This window comes from Microtus oregoni, unplaced genomic scaffold (assembly GCF_018167655.1).
Source record: "Microtus oregoni isolate MIOR12 unplaced genomic scaffold, Mior012 000087F_ref0000451, whole genome shotgun sequence".
NCBI classification, from domain to species: Eukaryota; Metazoa; Chordata; class Mammalia; order Rodentia; family Cricetidae; genus Microtus; species Microtus oregoni.
The window spans coordinates 2335398-2348511 of NW_024544554.1; the positions used below are offsets into that span (position 1 = coordinate 2335398).

At 47.5% G+C, this 13114-nt stretch overlaps 1 protein-coding gene across 5 annotated transcripts in view; it reads left to right on the top strand.

Moving 5' to 3' along the window:
* The window catches only part of LOC121442194 (NGFI-A-binding protein 1), a 40508-nt gene that overhangs the window by 5174 nt on the left and 22220 nt on the right, over positions 1-13114 (top strand). For all 5 annotated transcript variants that reach the window (XM_041643655.1, XM_041643652.1, XM_041643651.1 and 2 more), the window contains exon 2: positions 3630-4464. In XM_041643655.1, coding sequence (XP_041499589.1) covers positions 3649-4464 — 816 coding nt within the window. In that variant the 5' untranslated portion in view covers positions 3630-3648. The remainder of the gene's footprint in view (positions 1-3629; positions 4465-13114) is intronic.

A 13114-nucleotide genomic window follows, 5' to 3' on the forward strand; every position in this document is an offset into this window, starting at 1 on the left:
ATCTGAGAAACAGGGAAGTTAGTGCATTGACAAAGACTGACGGGGTTGCAAAGAACTCATCTGGGAATCCGGAAGGCTGGAAGAAGATGAGACCATAGCCCTGTTTGGGAGCACACCAGGCAAGGTTTGGCAGTCCTCGGGTTTGGCAGTCCTTGGGTGATGCCAAACTCCAGTCCATGGGCAACAATTCAGGTTCATCATCCTCAGATATTTCAGACATGAGAATCACTTTTGAATATAAAACCTGCACCCACTCAGGGTGACTTTTAGTATTGTTCATTGACACTGCGCTGAACGTTCTCAAAGTAAGACATTAAATCGGTCTGTATCTTATGAAATCAGAAAAGTAACGAAAAAGCTTCATTTTTACTTTGAGATCTCTTTGTAGGGACTCCATATTCTATTCATGAATTACCCTCACCAAGCCACGGGTTATGAAAGTATGGGTAATGACCCCGTGCAGGATCATGTACTTCAGTGCGTGGGGTGGTGAAGGTTTTGGCAGTAGAAAATGGTTTCTGAACTCAACAAGAATCCGATAAATAAATAAAAGATTTAGTATTCAAGGTGTTTCTGGCTGGACGGCCTGTATTGCCTCCTCCTTCTCTACGAAGGCCTTGGTTTCCGAACACGCAACACACACACACGTCACTCTGTCGAGCTTTCACTCCACGCACGGGGCACCCGCGAATGCGACCAGAAACCGCTTGACTCACACTCGAGACTATTATAGGTTATGAACTACATTGTTTTGACTGTACATAAAACGTTTTCTGCTTTTATGGAAACAGCTCGGTGGCAGAAAACAAAGACTCTATTTTTCTGCCGTCATTCCGTAGTGGGTTAGTATCTAATTAGAGCGTCTGTGGATTGATTATGTTAGGGTGCTTGGGTTTAGAAGTCACTGTTTTGAGTTGCTGACAAGTTTTACAAACACAAAACTTTATTAAATAAAATTTGGCTTCAGATTGGGGCGGGATTTCTCACAGTGTCCGAAGTGGCCCTGAACAGAATGCTGCCTTTTCGTTTTACATATTTACGCGAAAGCCTCATACGCAGCATGGACGGTTGTGAAATAAAAATATTGATCAGCTCAGGAAAATAGTGCAGATGCTGTGTGTCCTGCCACTTCGCACGCTCAGACAAAGCTTCACTCTTCACGTAAAGACAAGCACAGTCGCCTCCTTAGCTTTTCATCTTTAATAAATGTAAAATTGCACGCTTGCTAAGGAGCTGTTCAAAGGCTTCCTTATGATTTTATTATCAGAAAGTGCTCGGTTTGTATAGTCTTTTATATCCTACACTGGTGTCTCTTTCACTATTCCGCGGGAAGGCGTGGTAAGTAGAAGAGGTTCAAGAAATCCTGGTCAAGCCATGGGCACAGATTTGGTGACTGCCCGCCATAACAGTTGACCGTCTGGTGTAGGACAGATCATCAAGACACACCACGGCAGCCTGGAAAAGAGACGCAGTTCAGAGCTCTCAGAGACGGGTGTGGTGTCCCCCCACACCTGATGACATCTCAGCCTCAGGGAGGCTGAGGCAGGGGGACCACCTGAGACTAGTCTAGCCATCATAGTAAATTCCCTTCCGTGCCAACATCTTCAAAGAGCGTTTGAACTTAGGATGCAGTAAGAGAAGACGGGAGAGGAAATCCGCACGCCGTTACCAGAGTCAAATGAAAACATCTCGGGGCATGGCAAGCCACCGGGAGATTACGGGAAATCCCTGGTGAAAAGCCAGAAGTCCCCTGAGATTTTGGGGTAATCCAGTGGGTCCTGATGCTGTGGACTGGAAGCCCACGAAAGGCCCCCTCTCTGTCTTACCCTGAGTTGTCAGCCCCAGGCATGGAAGATCCTGTTCCCCTAGCAGACAGAGTAAGAGGTGATCTGTGACCAGACAGCTGCTCCTTTCTCTCAGCACAGCCTGGGCCAGGCAGGTGACCGATGCTACTCAGGGATGGGCCTCCGTGGGAAACATTGTGTGAGGTTACCGTTCAGTGAGCAGTAAGCGGTCTAGAGCTAATTCTGAATTACCTTTTCCTGCTTTGAAAATTCCTCTTTTCTGACGCTGTGTTCTTCTCGCTGACTGAGGCATAGGGATCGCATAGGCAGTAGGTTACCTTTGGGAAACAGCAGGAATGATGAGTCAATGCTTTCTTTAAGCCGCCGAGGCTCCATTGGTGCTCATGGTGCCAGGTAATGTGGCTTTTAGCTGAGTGGATATATTGTATCATCAACTGCCTGTCTGTATGGCTGTTAGGACCCTTGATACCCAGCTCAGAGAGACCCAGGCAAAGTTTACATTCAGCTAATTTGACCTTCATCGGATGGTTACCAATGTCGTGGAAGCAGAAAGTCTCATAGGAGTTTTAAATCGAATCAAGTAACTATGAAGTCGTGGGCTTTTAAATGATCGCAGCGGGCTTTGACGGAGACTGATGCAGCCTTCCTGCAGGAAAGCTCAGGGAGAAACCTCTTCTCCCCGCTGTGGGTGTGGGTCTCTGGAAAGCCTCCTGGGACTCTGAGCAGTATGTCGGTCTTTCATCTGTTGGTTTGGCTTTGGAAATGTACCCTTGTCCCCATCCTCCTTTCCATTGTGAGGTGCTTCCCCCAGTCCGCAAGGACTTTCTCTCAAGAGCCAGGAGGCTTGGTAAAGTACAGGAGAAAGGGTAAGACTTGAAAGCTGCTGGTTTGTAAAACCATTGCCTCAGAAGACTACAATCTAGGTTTCAAGTCTTTTGGGTCCCAAGATCCTTTTGTGTTTTTATATTTGTCTAACAAATACTCATTTTTCTCATTGCTATAAAAAGACTAAAATGTTCTGTTCACCTTATTGTTATTGTGAACTGTTTCCTCTATCCCATGATCTGGAGAAGAAAAATGGCGTGAGTTAGCATAGCACTCAGTAGACCTTGTGAAGCCACCATCCTCTTACGGAAAAGACTGCATATACATGCTTTTATGTGTGGACTTTTTTGTAAGAGGAGGGGGCTGCTTGTTCTTTCCGGCTAGCTTACACCAGAAATAACCACTCAGAAACTATATTAATTAAATCACTGCTTGGCCCATTAGCTCTAGCTTCTATTTGGCTAACGCTTATATTAATTTAACCCATTTCTATTAATTGGTATATCGCCACGTGGCAGTGGCTTACCAGCAAAGATTCTGCATGTCTGACTCTGACGGCTCCATGGCGTCTCTTTGACTCCACCCTTCTTTTGCCCAGCATGCAGTGCAGTCCTCTCAGCCTACACAAACTCTGCCCTATCAACAGGCAAGGCAGTTGTTTTATTCTTCTTCATCACCATGTCTACACGATGAAGGGAAGAAAACATAAAAGCTGAGAATGTAGGCTAAACCTGGCAAGCGTTGGTCTGAGTTCCCAGTCTGTGTTTTATCGCCATTTCCTTTGAGAGCATAGGGTCAGTTCAGCAACTGACTTTCTGAGCCGAGTGCACAGTTAGATAAAGTATGCATGTCGGGAGATAGCATCCATAACTATCAACCGCTTTGCAGATGGGTCGCGTCTTTTTCCACCTGTGTTGTCTATCTCTATCTCACAACGTCTCAGCCCGATGATGGAGCTCGAAGCAATTGTGCTGAGCCTTCTCCCCCTTCTTTTTGTAGGTTAAGCCCATCCACAGTGATGGCCACAGCCTTACCCAGGACCCTGGGGGAGCTGCAGCTGTACAGAATATTGCAGAAGGCCAACCTGCTTTCTTACTTCGATGCCTTCATCCAACAAGGTGGCGATGACGTCCAGCAACTTTGCGAAGCTGGAGAAGAGGAATTTTTGGAAATCATGGCGCTTGTGGGCATGGCAAGCAAGCCCCTTCACGTTAGAAGGCTGCAGAAGGCTTTGAGAGACTGGGTTACCAACCCTGGCCTTTTCAATCAGCCACTGACTTCCCTTCCGGTCAGTAGCATACCTATCTATAAATTACCAGAGGGGTCACCAACCTGGCTCGGCATATCCTGCAGTAGTTACGAAAGGAACAGCAGTGCGCGGGAACCCCATCTAAAGATCCCGAAGTGCGCCGCCACCACGTGTGTGCAGAGCTTGGGTCAGGGCAAGTCGGAGGTGGGAAGTTTGGCGCTGCAGGGCGTGGGCGAGTCCAGGCTCTGGCAAGGACACCATGCCAGTGAGAGCGAGCACAGTCTCTCCCCAGCCGACCTGGGCTCCCCGGCTTCCCCGAAGGAGAGCAGCGAGGCTCTGGATGCTGCCGCGGCGCTCTCTGTGGCCGAGTGTGTGGAGCGGATGGCTTCCACGCTGCCCAAAAGTGACTTGAACGAAGTGAAAGAGCTGCTCAAGAACAATAAGAAGTTGGCCAAAATGATTGGTCACATCTTCGAGATGAGCGATGATGACCCACACAAGGAAGAGGAGATTCGAAAGTACAGCGCCATCTATGGACGGTTCGACTCCAAGAGAAAGGATGGCAAACACCTCACATTGCATGAGGTAAGGAACGTTTTGGGTGGGTGTGGGTGAGCCTGTGAATGCCTGCGTGTGTGTGTGTGTGTGTGTGTGTGTGTGTGTGCGCGCGCGCGTGCGTGCGCGCGCATGCTGCTGTTTGCACGCTGCTGTTTCCTGCAAGGAGTTTGCTTATGGTTTTCAGGGGAGGAGCAGCCCTGAAAATACCAAAAGTGTGACATCTAGGGTTATATAGTGAGACCCAAATCAAGATAGATGAAAACTTCATATAGTTTATGGACATAAGCCTTTGTCTTATATAATGCTGTTTCTTTCCCATACGGCCATTCTTCCTTTGGCATTCGCTGTTTTACTTAGCTGTATCTGTTGATCTGGTCCTGTTTGGCCGAACTGAGTTTGGTGTCCCTCAATGACATGGACTGTATAAACTGGATAGCCCTACGATGCTGTCTGCCGCCCAGAAAAACAAGTACCTCTGTCCTCTTGTGTTACAGCTTTTCTGGGTTTGGTTCGGTTTTTAAGGTTTTGGTAATTTTACACGTTTCCTTCCAAACAAAATTCTAGATACATTTATCAAGTTTCTTTTTTTTAAAAAAAAATGCGTTATTTTGATTAGAACTGTTTTACTGTATAATAGACTTGATAATAGTTGGCATATTTATACTAATGGGACCTATGAGCGATACAGTATATGGTTTTCCCTATTTTATAATAGATCTTTTACATTCCTCAGTAAGAAATTTTGTGATTCTTTTATTCATGTGTATTTTCTTGTTTGGTCAGATTCTATATATGTTGAATGTCTTTATTGCATCGATTTAATTTTCTTCTCTGCTTTAATGGTATGAGTTGATGTAAAAGAGTATGAGAATTTTTTCCTCCTCACTACCCTTTTAATGGCTATCACTGGTTGATTTTTTTTTATGTTAATCTTGTTTTCAGCAGATTCACCCTCTGGTGAAGTTTATGACTGCAGAATTGGTTGGTGAGAATGGCTGATCTGCATGGTCTCTTTTGGAATTAGCATAAACAATTATCGGGTGTTACCTTGTCTCGTGGTTCACAGGCACCCTTGCGCCCGAGGGTTGGGGTGCTCTTCAGTGCCTTTTGAAATCACCTGTCAATGAATAAAGGTATCCAGCTAGAAAGCCGTAATTAGCAGGGAAAAGGTGAAACGTGCTGGGGATTTCAGCTTCGCACTTTAACCTAATCTTTTATATGATATTTAACGTTTTACGGATGAAGCACAAAGCTGAGTAAAAATCCCATACTTTCCTCAATGTCAAAGTAACTTTTACAAGATGACTTTAATAACCCTAACCAATTTCACGATGAAAACCACCCTTCCTTAAATTAAACAATTCGAGAGAATCATGTTTTTGCTAGGCCTTTGCTGCAAAGGCCTTTGTTTTTGCTTGCTCTTTGCTTCATAGGTGTAGATGGTGTGTAAGTCCTGAGGCCGTCATAAGCCGCAGATGAGCAGTGGGTGCTGGGAGATGAGGGCGGAGCTTTGGGAAAGTCAAGTGTTGTGTGATGGGAGAGGAGGGCAGAGCTTTGGGAAAGTCAAGTGCTGGGTACTGGGAGAGGAGGGCAGAGCTTTGGGAAAGTCAAGTGCTGGGTTCTGGGAGATGAGGGCGGAGCTTTGGGAAAGTCAAGTGCTGGATGATGGGAGAGGAGGGCGGAGCTTTGGGAAAGTCAAGTGCTGGATGATGGGAGATGAGGGCGGAGCTTTGGGAAAGTCAAGTGTTGTGTGATGGGAGATGAGGGCGGAGCTTTGGGAAAGTCAAGTGCTGGATGATGGGAGAGGAGGGCAGAGCTTTGGGAAAGTCCTCTGGCCTCAGAATTTCCCTTGGACAGCTCTTGTTACTTGGGGCTCAAGTGTGTGCATCTATCAGAACACTGTAGATGGGGGTAGAAGTTAACAAACCCAGCTTTCTCCAAGTCCCCGGCTCTCTCAGACCTTGGAGGGCACTGGAAGTCTGAAATTAATGAGAGACTAGAAGGTAGAAGTGCCGTTGTGGCCTTCCAGGCATTATGAAAATATTAGCTATATAAATCAGAGAAAGGCCTTTTAATATTTATAGATATCTAGGATAAAAGAATGCCACCCGTTTAGCTTCGGTTTCCACATCAGGAACTATGTGACATCCTTGGCTCTATCTGTCTGTTCTGAAAGCTTTCTTTGTAAAAAAAAAAAAAAAAAAACCAAACAACAACAACAACAAAAACCTTTTGATGCTTTTGTTTAAATTTTTAGTTAGTAGTGGTGAAAACTACCATCTCCGATGCCAGGGGGAAATGTCAACCCCAACAAGTCCGTAGAATTCTTTTTTTTTTTTTTTTTTTGGTAAACATGTTTGTATTTGTTCCCCCAAAGCACTGTGTCCTCTATGGTGAAGAATTATACAATAGAGCATTGTTCTGTAGCTTTAGGTGTGTGCATGTACCACGCGCGTGTGCGCACACACACACACGTGCACGCACACACACATGCACGCACACACACACGGTGCTGGGCAATGGCAACACAACCACTCACATTCTTGGTATAGGACAGGGACAGCCCAGGTATGGCGTTAGAGATTTCGGCCGGCGGAAGATCTCGTCTGTCCAGAGATATATAGTAGGGGACAGGAGGGGGTAAAGAAGGTGGGCAGTGTGCTTCAGATCTTGAGTCAAGGGATGATGAGAAATAACCTGGAAACTGGAAATGACAAGACAGGAGAGCATTCAGGACTTAGAGCGCCATGAGCTCATCCGAGGCTCCCCTGCCCTACGTTTGTCGCTGGTCCAGGAACTGAGAGCTGCCGGGTGGAGAAGCTCATAGATTACAGTTCTGTCAAAACTGTGGAGACCAGGCTGCTAAGAAGTCACCAAGATCAAGCCCCAGGCCTATAACAGTGAGGCCAGCTTCAGTCAGGTGCCAGCACAATATAAGAAGCCAGAGCGGAGAGGCTTCAGAATTCCAGCAGCCTCGGTTTGGAGCCAGAGCCCTCCCAGACAAGAGCGTGCTGTGCACAGAGATGCTTTTCCTCCATGCTTCCGCTCAGAGGACATGGTTTGCAGCACCTGACACTTGAAAAGAGGTGTTGGGTTTTCCTTGGATGGCTTTAAGAAGTTAGTTGTAGGACTATTAAGGTCGTCTATTTCGTCTTGAATCATTTGGTGAGTTTACTTTTTTCTAAACATGTCGATTCAGGTCATCTTCCAATACCGGCACGTAGGTAGTTGTAATTTTTACCTAAGCTAGTTTATACGGTCTCTCCCCCACCTACCACCCTTGCCCAGAAATTGGACAGTTTTTCTCTGAGAACTGCATGACAGGGTCAGTGGGCCAGGCCAGCCTGCCTCCTGTTTTTGTGAACAAACAAACTATTGCAACAGCCCATGCTTTTTTGTGCAACGTCAATGGTTGTCTTTAAGATACAATGACAGAGTTGAACAGCCGAACAGCGTCTGGCCTATGAACCCTAAAATGTCCCTCTGTGTTTTCCAGAAAGTGCTTATTGGATCTGAAGAAGAACTTGTTATCTTAGTGGAGGTTTGGGTTGGGTTGTGTCCGCAGTCTCCTCTAAATTAAACTGGGTTGGGGTCATTAGTGTTTGTTATTCTTATATTTCCGATGTAACCCGTGGTGACTCTGTGTTTTCACCGGGCATAGATTCATTAAGTTTTTGATATTTTTTTATTGTTTTCTTTTTAAGATTTGACTCACGAGTTATTTAGAATTTGCTGTGGTTTCTAAACATGAGTGAATCCCCACCACCACCACTGTCAATTTTTTTCTAAGGGTTCCTGTCTAAATTACATGGTGGTTGGTTCTCCCCACTGTGAAAATCCTGGAATTTGCACTGAGCCAAGAAGGCCTGGTGCAGCTCCTCACCCGCTGGATCATCTCACTGGCCCTGTTTGTGGTGTCTAATTCCTTTGACTAAACCCATATTCCTAAGACCTTTTAGAAGCCCCTGGAAGGAAGTAGCTCTCCAGAGCAGTTCTTTGGTTTTGCTTCTACGAGTTAACAGAAACCGGGGGATACGCTCTCAGCCCACGAGACCCATAGTGTGAGTGAATTATGGCTGGAGGCCTGCATGAGAGCCAAGAGACTTGCCTGCTGTCTTCCACATGGCTCTGAGGCTCAAGGCGGGCCATTTTCCATAAATGTCCCTGGGTAACAGCTGACTTGGAGCTTTACGGAAGAACACACCTTAGGACTCCTCACTCTGGGGAGCACCAAGCTTCACCCCTTGGTCCTTTCCTACACATTCCAGCCTTGTGAAGATGAAAACTTCTCATCCAGTCTGGACACTGCATCCTTAATTTACCTACTCTTTGAAGTACTGCTGTCTTCGGTTTGTGCTCATGTGCCTTGCTCTTTTTCTGGCCCACCGAGCATTTGAGCATTTCAGGTAATGTCCCTGCCGTCCTGCCTCCTCCCCTCTCTGCTTGCTTTACTCAGCAATTTTGTTTGTTTATTGGTTTGTTTTGGGTTTCCCTTGCATCTTATCCCGACAAAAGCAACTTCAGAAGAGTTTGATTTGGCTCGTGGTCCACGAGTGGGAGTCATGTTGGGGAATCAAGGCAGCAGGCACATATACAGCCGGTCATATTGCATTTACATCAGGAGATTGCCTTTACTGTACAGAGCAGTGTACAGTCTTGGGCACTGGTTCTCAACCTTCCGAATGCCACAACCCTTTAATACAGTTCTTTATGTTGTAGTGACCCCCAACTATAAAATTATTTCATTACTACTTCATAACTGTAATGTTGCTACTGTTATGAATTGTAGTGTTTGGCAGAGAGGTTGAGAACTGCTGATCTAGGATCTCAGCCCAGGGAATGGTGCCCCCCACAGTAAGCGTGCCTTCTAACTGTCGTAGGGGAAGACAGTCCCTTACAGACACACCCAGATTTTATAGACATTTCCCAGATCTCGTCACGCTGACAATTGAGATTAATCATCACAGTTTGTTTTGTTTGGGGGGAAGGGGCAGTCATGGCCTTTGTCCTCTTGAAAGTCAGAAGACAAAGTCCAGTTGCCTTTTGAGCCTCTCTGTCACCCAGCATTTGCCAAGTGTTTTTATGTCAACAATGCTACATTGACAGTTGTAATGGTCTGCTCTGTCCCTTTAAGAGACAAGCCACGCCCACTCCCCACCCCAGTGTGCAGAGGCAAGCTGATCTTTAGCCTCCAAGAGGCAGCTTCTGTCTCTCTCTTCTCCCCACTTCTCTCCTCCCCTTCTGTTTCTCTCTCTCTCTCTCTCTCTCTCTCTCCTCCCCTTCTTCCCTTTCCCTTCCATAACCCACTAAATAAATATCCAACCTCACTCTGCATGGCATGTCTATCCATGTCTCTTGTCTCTCTCTCTCTCCTCCCCTTCTTCCCTTTCCCTTCCATAACCCACTAAATAAATATCCAACCTCACTCTGCATGGCATGTCTATCCATGTCTCTGTCTCTCTCTTGCTGTGTTGCTCCCTGCCCTGAACCAGCCGCCTTTGGAGACCTGCGGTGGTCTCACGGCGTGCCCATCTGTCTGTCTCTCCTCGTGGGACTGGCTGCCCCATTGAGATCTCTCACCCACCGTGCGGCTCCCTGCCTGGGACTCATGGGCTGTTGTAGCCACTTGGAGACCCGCAGCCTTTGACCTTACTTTTACCATTACTACGGTTAAATAATTCGGTCGCTAGTGATAAACATGTTAACGGCAGTGAGAGGAACAGTCGCAGAACTGGTGGACCACCTTTTTCTGAAGACGAAGATGGCTGAGTTGTTTCCGGTTCAGCTGTAAATGACTAAGAGCTCATCTTCCAGGCGAAGATAGGAATGGAACCTTAGGATGTGGGGCCATGGAAACAGGAAGCGGGAGAGATGCATGAGCCTGTTGTTCGAGGAGCACAGCCCTGACCGTTACTCTGGAAAAGCTGCAGTGGTGGCACTCAGCAGCAGCCAGCAGTGCCCGCGACAGCAATTGCAGTCTTCTTTAAAAGTCTTAGTCACGGATGTGCTAATATTATGCCCAGTCCATGGGGACCCCAAAAGGCCACCAGGGAGACAGACTCACGGAAATGCAAAAGCAAGGGTTTTTGTGTGCGCATTACAAGCCGCAGGGACCTCCGTCAGCGCAGCAGCAGCAAGAGGAGGTACCCAGCCCTTCTGGGGGGCATTATTTAAAGACAAAACCAGAAAGGTTACATTAGCAGGGGGTGGGGTGATGGGTTCAATTCTGATTGGCTGACATTTGTCTGGGGGTGTCCTGGTGAGAGGCGATGGGTGTGTGCTGGCAGGTGATTCTGTCTACAGTGACTGGAACGTTAGGGATTCCTTTGGATGGTCTGTTCCGGGGTGGTGCCTGGGTGATCTCCGTTCATGGTCTTTCTCGTGGTAAACTACTGAGACTCAGGCCTCTGTGGAGCTTGTCTCGCCTGGGTCCTGCACTAGCTATTGCCAAGTAGAGGCCACGGAATCTGGGGAACACTGACAGACGGGCTGGAGGGGGAGACTGTGACTTAGCTTCTTGCTCCAGTCTCTCACCAGGAGGGTCCTCTAGAGCAGGGAAAGTTCCGCCTTCTTTTCCCGTCTGTTGGTGTTGAAATTCCATGACCGCGTAAGTGTTACATTGTTTGTCCTGTAAGTTTGCAGAAGGTACATAAAACAGTTTTCGGTTTATGTTGAAGAGTCATTTTCTGTGGTTGTATCTAAACTAGTAGTTCTGCACGTGAGTAACCCAGCTATCTCACTGGTAATCAAGAGCTTTCCATAGCCATTTAGATTTACAAGTATAAAAAACGGCTACCCAGAAGGCACTTTGAGAGGGGTCCTGTTGGCCACTGTAGCGGCGGGCATGCTGGGCCTGCAGGTCACGCGTCATTCTGTAGGGTGTATTTCCCTTTAACCTTCAAAAGCAGGGGCCACGTGTAGTGGCTCACACCTGTATCCAGTGCTGGGCGGTGGAAAAGGAGGAGCAGGAGTTCAAGGCCATTTTCTGCTACTTAGAGAGTTTGAGGCCAGCCTGGACTACATAAGACCCTCAAAAATAAGACAGCGGAAACGTTTGAGGACGCAGCTGATCCTGGATGCTGCGTTAGGAACAGGAAGGCGACTGTTCTTCTCTTGCCCTGGTGCTCAGCTCAGCCGTGAGTTCCCCACAGGACATTCAGCCTTGCAGTCAGCAGGAAGGCACACGCTCAGAACATGTACTGCAGTGCAGTGGGAAATCCAGGGAGGATGGTGGGAGACATACCTAACACATGATTCAGACGTCTGTGCCATGCTACGTACCAAAACACATGATGTCAGACGTCTGTGGCATGCTACATACCGTAACACATGATGTCAGACGTCTGGACCATGCTACGTACCAAAACACATGATGTCAGACGTCTGTGCCATGCTACATACCAAAACACATGATGTCAGACGTCTGTGCCATGCTATATATCATAACACATGATGTCAGACGTCTGTGGCATGCTACATACCATAACACATGATGTCAGACATCTGTGGCATGCTACATACCACAACACATGATGTCAGACACCTGTGTCATACTAACACACTGTTCTGGGTGGATTAAATGCTAACACGGGAGAGGTAAGGTGGGCTTAGAGGAACCTTGAAGTGTTTCTAGGGAAGGAAGAGTTTCCATGCGTGGCACCTGTGGTGGTTTTTGTAAGAATGGCTTCCATAGGCTCCTACAGGTGTGGACTTGTTGGAGGAAGTGTGTCGCTGGAGTGAGCGTTCAGGTTTCAGAGGCCATGTCAGGCCCAGATGCGCTTGCTCCCTCCCTCCGTCCCTCCCTTCCTCCCTCCCTGTCTTTCTCTCTCCCCCTCCTCTTTCTCCTCCTCTCCTCTCTCCCTTCCCTCTCTCCCCTCCCTCTCTTTTCCCTCCTTCTCTCTCCCCCTCTCTCTCCCCCTCCTCTCTCCCTCTCTCTTCCCTCCCCCTCTCTCCCTTCCCTCTCTCTTCCCTCCTTCTCTCTCCCCCTCTCTCCCCCTCTCCTCTCCCTCTCTCCCTTTCCACCTCTCTGTCCTTGGTTCAGAATATAGCTCTCAGCTACTGCTCCGGGTACCCTTGAGTACCGCCATGGCCCTGCCATGATGATAATGGACTAAACCTCAGTACTGGCTGACTTTGTGTCAGCTTGACACAGGCTACATCATCTGAAAGGAAACCGCAGATGAAAAACCCCTCTATAAGATCCGGTTGTAGGCAAGCCTGTAGGGCATTTTCTTAATTAGTGACTGATATCGGAGGGCCCAGCCCATTGTGGGTGGGACCATCCCTGGCCCGGTGATCCTGGGTGCTGAAGAAGGCAGACTGAGCAAGCCGTGGAGAGCAGACCAGTAAGCAGCACCCTCCATGGCCTCTGCATCAGCGCCTGCCTCAGGGTTCCTGCCCTGTGTGACTTCCTGCCCTGACTTCCATCGGGGATGAACTGTTACCTGGAAGGAAATGTAAGTGAAATTAACCCTTTTCCAGGGTTGCTTTGGTCATGTTGTTTTATCCCTGACTGAGACACCCTCTGAAGTTGTAAGCAGTTAAATGCCTTTTTTTTTTCTATAAGCGTTGCCTTGGACATGGCGTTTCTTCACAGCAGGACTAAGACAGCATCCAAAGGGAAGACTATAAGGCTGTTGAAAAACGTAAGAAAAGAGACCTGCACCACATAAGATTC